This window comes from Phacochoerus africanus, chromosome 10 (assembly GCF_016906955.1).
Source record: "Phacochoerus africanus isolate WHEZ1 chromosome 10, ROS_Pafr_v1, whole genome shotgun sequence".
NCBI lineage: Eukaryota > Metazoa > Chordata > Mammalia > Artiodactyla > Suidae > Phacochoerus > Phacochoerus africanus.
The window spans coordinates 109,103,565-109,117,501 of NC_062553.1; the positions used below are offsets into that span (position 1 = coordinate 109,103,565).

General features: G+C 38.3%; 1 protein-coding gene across 25 annotated transcripts in view; it reads left to right on the forward strand.

The window, feature by feature from the left end:
• Positions 1–13,937, forward strand: part of CAMK2D (calcium/calmodulin dependent protein kinase II delta) — a 304,904-nt gene that overhangs the window by 208,069 nt on the left and 82,898 nt on the right. For all 25 annotated transcript variants that reach the window (XM_047798686.1, XM_047798680.1, XM_047798687.1 and 22 more), the window contains exon 5: positions 12,029–12,094. In XM_047798686.1, the coding sequence (XP_047654642.1) occupies positions 12,029–12,094 (66 nt within the window). The remainder of the gene's footprint in view (positions 1–12,028; positions 12,095–13,937) is intronic.

The following is a 13,937-nucleotide window of genomic DNA, read 5'->3' on the forward strand; positions in this document are numbered from 1 at the left end:
GCAGTCAAAGGCAGTTGCCTTGGCCTTAATGGTGAAAACAGGAATTCACAGGGTAATTCAGCATAACCTCAGCAGGAGTCCTAGGTGGTTTCAGTTATATGTAACAGGATTAACGATGTAGTTCCTGCTATGGAACTGTGAGTTGAAAATCCAACTGCAGTGGCTCAGGTGACTGTGGAGGCTCAGGTTCAATACCCAGCCCAGTAGTGGGTTAAAGGATCCAGTGTTGCCTCAGCTGCAGCTCAGATTCAATACCTGGCCCAGGGACTGCCATGTGCATGGACACAGCCATAAAAAAATTAAAAGTTAAAAAAATAAGATTAATGATGTGTAGTTTATAAGATGATGATCAGAGGGCAAATGGCCATATTTTTTCAATCATGTCCACATTATAGTGCTTGAAACTCTGTCTTGGGAGTTCCTGTTGTGGCTCAGTGGTTAATGAACCTGACTAGCAACCATGAGGATGTGGGTTCGATCAAATCCCATGTTACTGTGGCTCCAATCCGACTCCTAGCCTGGGAACCTCTGTATGCTATGGGTACAGTCCTAAAAAGATCAAAAGATTAAAAAAAAAAAAAAAGAAATAGTCTAGTAAATGACTAGAGATAGCATAGATATCAAGATTTTAGTTTATCTTTTATATAGTAGAATTTCTGATAGATTTACTGAATTCCAATTGTGCAGTTAGTAGGTATTTCTCCACAGAACTCAAATTGTTTCTAATTAGGTAGACTTTTCCACTCTTTTAAAAACATTTTGTAAGTATTCTCTTATGATTCTTTAGAATATCTGTGGTATATGTAAATCTATAAATGGTGATTGCTTTTTTTGTTTGTTTTGGGGTTTTTTTAAAGCACATTAGGGTACAGGGTATCAGATATATTGTTGAGATGTATGATATATGTTAGAAATTTTTCTTTTACTTCTTAAAATTAGAACTATATTTGTATAAGTGAGACTTTATATGTATAAATGATATATACAAAGCAAATAGAATATGTATAATTTATAGGAAATTACTAAAATATTGAGGTCAAGTAAAGATCGACTTCACTATTTTTAAAAAACTTGCTATGAACAAATACGAATTATTTTCTTTTTAAAATATGACTAGGGGAGTTCCCGTCGTGGCGCAGTGGTAAACGAATCCAACTAGGAACCATGAGGTTGCGAGTTCGGTCCCTGCCCTTGCTCAGTAGGTTAACGATCTGGCGTTGCCGTGAGCTGTGGTGTAGGTTGCAGACGCGGCTCGGATCCCGCGTTGCTGTGGCTCTGGCGTAGGCCGGTGGCTACAGCTCCGATTCGACCCCTGGCCTGGGAACCTCCATATGCCGCAGGAGCGGCCCAAGAAATAGCAACAACAACAACAACAACAACAAAACGAAAAAAAAATATGACTAGGATATGCAGTTAGTTTGGATAGATAAAACAGAAAATTAAGGAGTAATTATAAGAATGGGAATTTTACGTGGTTTATTTACATTGCAGATTACCTGAGTGTTGAACGGTATTTCTCCTTCAGTTTCACATCGTCAGTTGAAAATTACTGTTGCCAAACTGGGGGTTCAGGCTATAATCACCTCTCCTTAGCCAGATCCGTCACTTCCAGCAGAATCTTGCACCTTTGGGTATGGGTCCAGCTTCAGCTCCAGGGTCTGAGAGTCTAAGGGACCAGAGCCCAGGGTTGGCAGGGGAGCCTCCTGCCTCAACAGGGCACTCACTCACCATCTACTTCCTGGATGGATTATGAGATTTTTCCTTTTTTTTTTTATTTTTAATATAGGCACAGGCACTGTGTTGTTAATTGTTGTGTCTCCTGGAGGTTGAGTGTACTATTATATGAACTCACCCATCCCCAGAAAATACATGCATGTGCCAAGCAGGATTTTGGTGAACTGAGAGTAGGACTGGTGCAAAGCTATGTAGTCATCGCAAGTCATGAGTTACCAAAGAGATAGTCTATCCCTTAGGAGACTAACTAAGTCTCCGAAGTCAAAAAAAAGACATGGTCTATGTTAAGACATGAGGGAGGCAAACAGTCCTGCGAACCTCCAAATACAGCTTGCACAGTCTTAAATTTCAATTTTAAGATTTCCACGAGGACTTCTAAAAGATCTTATACATGGCTCAAACCTTGCTGACACTACAGAAAGACCATTTACTTTCATATTTGATATTCCCAGAATGAGAACACTTTATCTGTCTCACCGAGTGTCCTTGGGTATTCCGCAGGGGTACTGGCTCATGGTAATCATATCTTGGTGAGTAGGGGGTAATGTGAACTGAATTACTCATGGAACTTTGTGAAATATGGATAGAGCCACTGTTAGCCCTATTGGTGTTTCGGTGCCATTAGAAGCTCTTGGTGTGGGTACTTCGCTTAGAGAATGGAATAGGGCTGAATGACAGCCCTCTCTTGCCCCCTTGGCTTGTGCCTTCATGTAGAACATAAATTGCACAACCCTTGTCTGGTGGTTCTGAATAGCAAGAAATGCTGTCCTTTCTCTTTGTGTTTTATGAATAGGCAAAATATAGCACAGAACAATTTTGGCTTGATATGACCTCACACAGTTGACTAATTCAAACCAGTTGATATTACGCTTCATTCTCTTATTTGACCATGCTGCCTAAAAGTGAAACAAATGATCAGTTTTCACAACTGGCTAGTGTAGAGCTGTTTATTAGCATTTGACATTATGGTATGGATAGTTTTTTAAAACCCTCTGGAACCCACAAAGAGGAATAGGAACTAGTAATATTTATTTAGTCTTTGTTATATTTTGCTCTTTGTTTTTTTCATTGTCATCCTTATTTTTAGACATTTTCTTTTGATTTTTAATTTTTTTAAGTTGTGTTAAAGTACACATAACATAAAAATTGCATAACCAGTTTTAAATGTACAGTTAAGTGGTATTAAGCACATTTACATTGTACAGCTGTCGTCTCTCTCCATCTCCAGAACACTTTCATCTCGCAGAACTGGAACTTTCCAGCCACTAAGCAATAACTCCACATTCGCCTTCCTCTAGTCCTTGGCAACCACCATTCTACTTTTTCTTTCTCTAAATACCTCATATAAGTGAAGTTGTATAGTATTTGTCTTTTTGTGACTGGCTTATTTCACTTACCGTAATGTCCTGAAGGTTCACCCATGTTGTGACGTATGTTAGAATTTCCTTCCATTTTAACAGTGAATAATGCTTCACTGTCTATATATACTGCATTTTACTTATCCATTCATCTGCCAGTGAACACTTGGGTTGCTTCCATGTTTTAACTATTGTGAATAATGCTGCTCTGAACACAGGTGTACAAATAGCTTTTCGAGATCCTGCTTTAAATTGTTCTGGGTATATATCCAGAAGTAGAATTCCTGGGTCATATGGTAATTCTACTTTTAATTTTTTGAGGAACAGTCATACTGTTTTCCACAGCAGCTGTATAGTTTTGCATTTCCATCAGCAGTGCACAAGTGTTCCAACTCCTCTGCATCCTCACCAATACTTTTTATTTTCTGTTTTTTCTTATAGTGGCCCTCTTAATAGATGCGAATTGGTATCTTATTGTGGTTTTAATTTGTATCGAACTTTTTAAGTGCATAGCATTGCAATCAATTTTTTGCCTTCAGGAAACATTCATTTTGATAGATACATCTTTGCAAACCATTGCCTGAGCATTTAATCAGATAATCTTAGATGAAGGCATCTTATTAAACCACACCCACACACAAATATACTAAGCTTAATGGCTGATTTGCTCACTTGAGGTCTGTGATAGTAACAGAACAAGAAGAATACCCCACCTTATTTCTGCTTTTGCCTTATTCCATGTGCCCTTATTTGTGGTTGACAGTGCTGTTTTCATTCATGCTTTTTCTTGGTCATCGAATAGGAAGAACAATTTTAAAAACATGAGCTTTTGATAGTGGTTCGATTTTGGGCTTGCATTGAGAAAGATGGAATGAGAAAGGAATTACAAAGTAGAGTTGGCGTGAGTTTTAGATTTGTGGGAGGATGCAGAAGGGGCATAAGTAAAATAAGTAAAATGAGGTGAAATCCGGAATGATGTTGAAGGGAGAGCATCAGCCACCAAAGATTAAACGGTAAAACAAGAGTAAAGTAAGCGTTCCTTTGAGGGCATAAGGACCCTGCCACCACACTCCACTTTCCCACTCTGCTTAATACCACAGGTGGGACAGTGCCCATGAGTACACAGTCCTGCTTCTATTATTCCCCAGTGTGCTGCCTCTCCTCCTGGCCTGACTCAGGTTTTAAGTGGAACAGTTCCAATTGCCTGTCTCAGTTTTATTACCTCAAATGCAATTCTTAGTATGATTCAGCACATCTGTCTACTCAGAAGCAATAAGAAACTCTTTGGACCTTGTATTAAAACAACTCACAGCCTTTTTGATTTCCATTATACAATTTGGGATCCATTCTGAAAATAATTTCTGAACAACCTTGCATAATCTACTACATTGGAGGTGTTATCAGATACTAGGTATTCAGCTAGAAAATAACTTACAGCTACATTGATCTTAGCTAAGTGCTAACAGCCGTATTAACAATGAACCAAAATTGTGTTTTGAATCCCTCCATCCCTAGTTTGTATCTGCTGCCCCAATGCCCACCATTGCCAGTTTATCTGAACTGGCTGACACATCTGATTCTGCTCATGACATGGTTACCTCGCTTGACTCTAAAACTCATAATTCACCAAGAACTTTGGACATTTCTAAATATCTAGAGAAGCAAAATGTCAAATAGAAGTTAGACATATAGATGTTCTTGGTCTCTGTATTCAATGATAATAAAAAATGAAAAAGGAAGCATATGGGTTTAGTTTGTCAAAAAACGAAATTGAAACATTGCTAGTTATCTTCCCTGGATCGTGAAACATCATGCTTTTATTCCCTCTCAGTCTCTAATCCAAGTATGCCCCTTTGTAATGAATTCAACAAATACCTCTTGTGTTTGTGACTAGACATGATTAATTCACAAACTCTGTCTTATGGGAAAGATAGTATACAATCCAAAACCGATATATATATATAATTTCCAGGGACAAACTGCTTGAGAGATCCCACTTCTTCTTCTTATAAAATGTAATGGTAAGTGATATGATGTCAGGAATATCAACATTATGGTATTGATATGCGATCATCCCACACATCCGACTCCCTGTGAAATATGAAACTCTGGGATCATTCGCTCAAGCATTTAATGAGCTTGTCACAGGCCCTATGAGTCAACACTTGGAAAAGCAGGGACAGATTTTACCCTCCCAGAGCAGTCATACTAGTTGGAGAGACAAACATGAAACAAGTGGGTTCACAAATAAACACATAATGAGGTTGGCGATGCGTGTTATGAACAATAACACTAAGTTTTAAGGGGGCTAGGTAACTTAGACAAGTGGGGCGTCTGAGGATGTAAAGTTTAAGCCAGATTTTGAAGGGTAAGAGGGACTGACTCACTGAATAGGAAAGGTAGAGAGGATGGGAGTGTTCTGGAAGAGGGACAAGCATGTGAGACGGCCCAGGGACGGGAAGGAGCTTGTGCCCTTGAGGAACACAGCCGGAGGAGAGGGGCACCAGGGAAGGGAGGAGACAGGTGCGTCATGTGAGGATTTTGCCAGGAAAAACAGTGGGCAGGTATTTAAGAGCTTCAGGTAGGCATGAGACAGAATTCAATGTACATATAGTTGCTACCTGGAGAATGGATCGCAGGGGGCAAGAGAGGAGTTGGTACCAGTTAGGAGGCTGTTGCAGCAGTGCAGGTGACTGTGAGGACTTGGGCTGGTGACATTGTAATGGAGATGGAAAGAAGTCTTGATTCAAGACCCCTTTTGGAGATAAAATCAGCAAGATTTGTCTAGAGATTGATAAATAAATAGCATGAAAGGTAGTTAGGTCCCTTCCTCCCAATTCTGGCTTAAATACAGGTTAAACCATAAAACTGTGGACTGATGCTTATGCTTTCACTCATTGATTTAATCATTTAATAATTTATTCACTCAGCAAGGATTTATTAAGCCCCTTATATATGCCAGGCACCCTGTAAGGGGCTGAAGACACAGTGTTCAATCCCAGATGTCTGTCCAAAGGGCCCTGGCCCCAGTGGTTGGCTTGATTGACTCTGTCTGCTGAAGATGCTGCTAAGAAGGCCCAATTTTTCAATTGTGTCTCCAGAGACTTGTTCCCTTCGCTCAGCAGTTCTCATCAGGGGTGCCTCGGGGGGCCTTGGGGTGACAGGAATAGCGGGATTGGCACACTGACAAGGTCGTGCTGCCAGCCCCTAGTGTGGGGCCTGATGCTAACACTCTTGCCATTCAAGGGACTAGCCTATGTGGTAAAGGATTGTCTGGCCAAAAAAGCCAATCACACTCCTATTAATGAATGATGATCGGCTTCACTCGGATCAGCCTTCATCAGCGGTTGGTCTGACTTTAATCAGAGAATTAAAAGGGGGTCTAAGTGGCAATGCCATTATGTCACTGTTCTTCCCAGGCTTTCCACATGATCCTTTGGGCTCCAGAGATCTTTCACCTGCCCTTCTGCTCTCCAGATTGTGGCCAAGAGGCAACTACCCAGGTAGCACAATGAGGATAAATAAACCCTTTTTCTTTCTTGTGTTGTGTGTTCTTAGGGAAAGGTCCTTAATCTCCACTACTTCAGTTTCCACATGTGTAGCGTGGAAATAGCACTAGTATCTACCACCTGTGGAGAGCTGGAATGGTGCTTGGGCTTGGCACACAGTGAGCACCCAGTGGATGTTGCTGCTGTTGTTCAAGAGCATGGAAGGCCATGTGCTGACCATCATGCGGGTAGCACAGATGAATACGTCACTGATTTGGCCTCTGCCCTGGAGATCGCTAGAGGGCATATCAGTCACCCAAGTGCAACGCCGCCTCTGAAATGTTTTTGCACAAAAATCTGACTGTGGGGATTCTTTGCTAATGTGACTCCTGCCATCTCTGTTTAGAGCCTTGAATTTCTGGCCTGGTTAGCCTCTGCTCATTGGGCTTGTTCTTCAGCTTTATACTGAGAGTTTGGGGGAAGGGGGCACATTCTTCCCTTTTCTAGGAAATACTCCAGCCTGCTTTCCAGAGATTGCCCCCTCACTGTGAGTTGGCTGGGCCCTGCTCTGGGTTCCTGTTTTCCAGTGTGGCTACAGCCTGAGGTTCCTGAGTTTAGCCCTGCCACCCGGGCTCTGGCCTAATCTCTGCATCACTGCTGGTTTAGGGGTTAATGTGGCCCCGTTTTCTCTTCCAGAGCCCAGTCTTGGATTTCCTGGACTCCAGCAGCAGCTCAGTGTCGTAGGCAAGGCTCTGATCCTCATGAACTATCATAAAGGTTTTATTCAAGATGAAACTACTTTCAGCCATTTCCAAAATAACTCACAAATATGTATTAGGAGCAGAAATAATTCATTCTTGCTGGATAACACAGTATGAATCAGCATCCCCATAAATAACAACAGCAACAACAAAAATACTTCTTTTTGATATGTAGAGTCTCATCTTTTCATAGTGCTAGAATTATCTCTATTTTTCCTGTAAGGCCTAATGTTCTAGAAGTTTGTAAATGATAATTTATGCTTTAGATATATAATTGATATGCCTTGTCATAGATCCTTAACATCAGTTTATTCACAAAATCTCAAATTAATTAAGTTTACATATGAGACTGATTTACTTCGTGATCCTGTATGAAACTTCACATAGCACACTAGAAATTTTCAAAAATCTGTAATAACTACTGCTTAATTTTGTGCTCCATTAAACGATAATGTAAGTATAAAAATGTGTTAAAGTTAGAAAATTCAAGAGTTTCTCTTTAAAGCAGTGCATTCTATTAGAATTACATTTTTTTTCTTCTTAAACATTTATCATACATACTGCAAAAATGATAATGATAAAAAATGATATTTAAAAATATTCTTTCTTTGCACAAGGATATTTTTAAATAATGAGAAAAATGAATGCTAGAAAATGAGAAAGAAGTACTTTCAGAAACAGTTGACTGCATAATCTAAAACTCAGCATAAAACTCTGTACCCCTTAAATTTGTTGAATAGTTATAAATGACTTTTCAATATTAAATGCACAACCTTAAGTAATAAAACTTATTGTCATGTATAGCTCAGTTTTAGTGTTGTCTTTTTCCTTTTAAAGCACATGTAAAGTCTAGACTTGTAATACATGAGTAGCATGATTTTCTAACTTGGTTAATTTATTTAATCATTACTTCAGTACTCATTCATTGAACAAGTATTATGTCTTAGTTGCTGGCTTAGGTGCTAAGGTAACAAAGATCAGTAAGTCCTGATCCAAGGGATTTAGGATCTGACAGTCCTCATGAAGTATATAATATATTTAAAGACCTACTATGTGCAGCAACAATTGTGTTAATGAAAATAGGCTTTTTAATCAATATTTGTTAAACATTTTAGCAATCCAAAATTGTTTGTAATATATACAGATTTTCTAGGTCCCTCTGGTCAGAAACAGATAAATACAAATATATCACATCTACACTGGTTACATTCAACGGAAGAAATCCCGTAAAACTATTGTCATCATTATAGAGATAATAATGGATTTGTTGGAAGTGCTTTCTGTCTAATATTTAATTAGCATGTTTTATAGTTTGTCTAGAGCATCTTGTGTGATTGCATTATCATCATAGATTCTAGTTGGGAGAAAAACCTAGCTGTGCCAGTAAATGAGATTACATGTGCATGTAACCATAGTGTTCATAGCAAGCCTATATGAAGCTTTAAATGATCATTTTAGATGTTTACTTTATATGTAAAACTAATAGAACTAAAAATAGTAACTTCAACATTAAAGGACTTACACATATCCAGAATGCAATAAAGACAGGGCACAATCACATAAACTTTCAGACAAGTTTACAGTCTTCAGTATCAGTCACATCTTTTCATTTAGAAAGGAGTATATAGAAGAGAATAATGACTGGTAATCTTTGGAATGTTATCATTTGATGATGTTTCAGAACTTATTAAAAGAAAACAAAAAAACAAGAACAACAAAAAAACTATCTTAGGGTAATTTTATCTCATACCCTATAATGTACATACCCCAAGCTTTATTACATCTTCACCAGGCACTTGACCAAATGACTCATGCTTTCTAAACTTCTGGAAAGATGGACAGTGTAAATTCTTTTATTTTATTTTATTATTATTTTTTATTATTATTTCCCCCAACACAATTTTTTTTTTCACTGTCCAGCATGGGGACCCAGTTACACGTTACATGTATACATAGTTTTTTCTCCCATTGCCATGCTTCGTTGTAAGTATCTAGACATAGTTCTCAGTGCTACACAGCAGGATCTCATTGTTAATCCATTCGAAAAGCAGTAGTTTGCATCCGTTAACCCCAAGCTCCCATCCATTCCACTCCCTTTCCCTCCCCCCAGACATGGACTTGTTCTCCAAGTCCATGATTTTCTTTTCTATGGAAAGTTTCATTTGTGCCGTATATTAGATACCAGACATGCAGCTCTATTCACAACAGCCAAGACATGGACACAACCCAAATGTCCATCGACAGATGATTGGATTAGGAAGATGTGGTATATATACATAATGGAATACTACTCAGCCATAAAAAAGAATGAAACAATGCCATTTGCAGCAACATGGATGGAACTAGAGACTCTCATACTGAGTGAAGTAAGTCAGAAAGAGAAAGACAGATACCGTATATAAATTCTTAAAAGGCTGTGCATGTAGTGATTGAGAGTGTGGGCTATGGAATGGGTGGCCTACCTGAGCCACTTACGGTTGCATAAACTTGGGCAAGTTACTTCACTTCTCTGTGCCTTTGTTTGCTTATCAATAAATGGGGTTAATGGTAAAACCACCATAAAGTATGAGAATTTATCAGTTAATAAAAAGCTTAGAAGTTCCCATCATGGCGCAGCAGAAATGAATCCGACTGATAACCATGAGGTTGTGAGTTCTATCCCTGGCCTTGCTCAGAGGGTTAAAGATCTGGTGTTGCCGTGAGCTGTGGTATAGGTCACAGATGCATTGTGGATCCCGTGTTGCTGTGGCTGTGGTGTGGGCTGGCAGCTGTGGCTCCAATTCACCCCCTAGCCTGGGCATCTCAATATGCTTCTGGTATGGCCCTAAAAAAAAAATAGTTAGGAATCCTGTGAGGCACGAGGTAAGCACTGAGCAAATGTTAGCAATTATAAGGTTAAACTCCAAAGCTGAAATTTCTTTTTAAAATCAAGCCAAGTCATAATATAAGAAGGAATGGTTAAATACTTAAGAAAGTGATTCATTTCACTAATAATCAAAGTCATGTTATCATGAGCTAACTTTTTCCCAATTAGGTAGGTGGTTTTGTTTACTGATGATAACCATTATTAGTAATGAAGTGGGCCTGTTGGCATTTTCAGTGTTGGGAGTACAACCATTTTGGAAGGCAATTTGCCTTGTCTTCTCAACTAAATTTTTAAATGTGGCTGCTTTTTTGACCCAGTGATTTTACTTTTAAGAATTTTTCTTCTGCAGAGTTTTTGTCGTGGCGCAGCAGAAACGAATCCGATTAGGAACCACGAGGTTGCGGGTTAAGGATCCAGCCTCATTCAGTGGGTTAAGGATCCAGCGTTGCCGTGAGCTGTGGTGTAGGTCACAGATGCGGCTAGGATCTGGTGTTGCTGTGGCTGTGGTGTAGGCCAGCGGCTACAGCTCCAATTCAACCCCTAGCCTGGGAACCTCCATATGCCACGGGTGCCGCCCTAAAAAAAAAAAAAAAAAAAAGACAAAAGCCAAAAAAAAAAATGAGAGTATCTTCTAGAAATACTCTCAAAGATGTATACACTCACACACTTTGCTTATTTTAAATAGGGAAAAAATACTTCTGACATGAAATAGTACCCATGATTTAATGTAAATGAAAAACACAATTAGTGTAATAATGTTTTATATTGCACAATTGTACTTCAGTGAGAAAAGTGCAAGGGGAAAAGTATAAATGTTAAAAGATACACAAAAAGTTGAAAAGACATCCATAAAGTTAAAATGAGTTTATTCCAGAAAGTGGAATTGGGGTCATGAGATAGAGGAGGACTTGGTACATTTCCACATTTAAAGATTTTTCTACAAAACTATATACCTTTAAAAACTCATTTTTTAAGTGGGCGGAAAAAAGCCCAAGCCAGAGAATCACTGGCTAGGGAATTCCAGCTCCAAAACAGTAATCTCTTGGGCATGGAGAAGAAATGAATCCCAAAGATAGTTACAGCTCCTTTTTCGAAAGCCGTCAAGTCCCTGGTTTGAATGGACTTTCTGGAGTAACCAAATCCAGTTGCCGAGTTGTGGGAAAGTCTTCATTTTATTAAAAAGAGCAGACAAATCTGGCTACTTCTAGTTGGCAAAGAATCACTGCTGCTGCCCAGGACATTGCCAAAACCCCAAGTTTTAGTTCACTGGGAATGACATGGAACATAAATGAAATTGGGGTGCTTTACAAGGAAAATCAAACAGTCAGCCCCAAAGCAGTATGTATTTTGGAAGGGCACCTCTAGCACATAAATATATATTCACTATAGTTGAAAAAATTAGCCCCTTCAGAGAAACAGAGCCTGCAGACTCACACTCCACACCCACAACATATATCATCTTTTTGTTCAGAAAATATTTCTACATGGTGCCGCATACTTTGTCAGACTCCAGTTAATATTTGGAGAATTGAAGAATTTCATAGAAACCATTTTTCCAAGAGATAGTTCTGATTATATTTATGGTATACAGAAAATTGTGTCCTCCAGATCTGGTGTTACAAAGGCAAACAGAACAGATGGAAATATTTAGATTAATATAAATTGACTGTTACGGAGTCTCATAGTGCTTTAATATAGTTGATGTTTTGATCATAATTTTTTAAATAATCTGAAAACAAAAAAGCTCTCTGAATACTGGTGCGGATCTATAGATGCTGAGGTTTTTCTTTTTAAATGTGAATTTCTTTTCTGTCTTCACAGGGTTACTGGAGGTGAACTGTTTGAAGACATAGTGGCGAGAGAATATTACAGTGAAGCTGATGCCAGGTAAGTGACTTGCCCTGGGCAAGATATGAGACTCAGCACTCAGATGACACTTGTTCAGTATATCTCTTTACAAATGCATCATGACACCTAGGATATATGAGTATCTCATAATACCATTTTGGACTTTTCACGATAAGTCCCTCTTAACTGATATTTCTCTCTCTCAAGATCACGATGATTCTTTGAAGAAAAAAAAACTATGAATCTAATCTAAACTTTCTTTTTATATGGTATCTATAGTTAGAATGCATATTTTCTTTTTCTTTTTTTTTCTTTTTTTAAAAAAGCTTATCTGGAATGACTTGGCTAAAGAAATATACTTTTTAATCAAAGTTACAAGATCAAAAACTGATATCCTCTGATCTCTAGATGCCGGGCTTCCCAGTTGGGGGCCATTGGTTACCTATGACTCTTTTACTTTAAATTTCAATTAAAATTAAATAAAATGAAAAGTTCCATTCTTCAGTTGCACTAGCCCTGTTTCAAGTGCTTAATTGTATGAGTGGCTAGTGGTTACCAACTGGACATAAAGCATTTCTGTCATCACAGAAAGTTCCATGAACAGCCTATGTCTAATCAAAGATGATAAAAAGAAACAGTGCAAAAGCTCCAGCGGTCTCCTTAAAGTGTTATGAGCTGTTTAACTGTGGAAATTTCATTAAGGCCCTTGGAATTCTCACTTGAAAAATATTTATTCGGGTAATTCAGAGGGTTCAAAAGGACTTCCCAGTCTTGTTAATTGGCAAAATCTTTACGGAAGTTAAAAATGGTGACACTTTGTCTAATTTGAGACTTCCTAGGCTGCAAAAGACAATGTTTTTGCAGTGAAATAACATTAATCTACTTGCTTAGGTATTACTTAGACTGTATGCATTTCTAGTATATATTCCATACTTTGAAAAATCTGGCTGATAGTGATTGGCTCATGATTAGCAAATGTAAATGAGATGTCATATAAATTCAGTTACTGATGGTCTGTGCCTGGCCTTTTTTCTATCTCATGCTTTCAGACCTTCCTAAAGATTCAAATCCCTCGGTAGCCTGGTCCCTGGCAGATAGTCAGCTGATAGAAGGTTCCCCATCCCTCCAAAGCAGCACATGTACATACAGACTCGCTTCGAAATTTCTAATTAATCTTCTGAGTTTAATGTGACCATTTATGACATCTTGCAAATCTTCTCTGTACATGACTATACTCTAATTTTTAATGAAATTTTTACAGCCAAATTCAAATAGAAAGTTCCATGTCACTTATGCTGTGAGTCAATCATCACCTGTTCAGTTTAAGCCAGATCCTTGCATTAGGCCTCTGAAAAGGGGCTTCAGAACAGCCTTGGCAGTAGCTATTTGCCCATTTGCTGAGTAATCATTTTAATCAAGGTAATAAAAAAGGGAATTTCATTTGCTTTTCAAAGTTATTTTAAACATGTTGATACTGTGTTTGAAAATATTGGTTGAAATTGAAATAGACCGTTTTCACTATGTAAGAGCCCTGCAAATAACAGGATAGACCCTGTGGGTTGGATCATTTTATATGCATGCTTACATTAAGTTTTGGAATTTACTATAGGATGGATACATTTTAGGATAGGTCACTCACATAATCAAAAAGAAACATTCTCTTCCCAACTACCAGCATAAAGAGCAAAAAGAATTGTAAAAATCTGTTTAATGCTGGTCCTTAAGAAGTTAAGAATTGAATCCATTCTCTCTGGTAACAAATGGCAAAGTTTACTTAAGATGAATTATTGTTTACCTCTTTCTGTTGATTAAGCCCAATAACTTATACCTGTGTTTTGAGACAAAAGAGTGAAATATTCCTAAAAAGTAGTATAAAATGAAT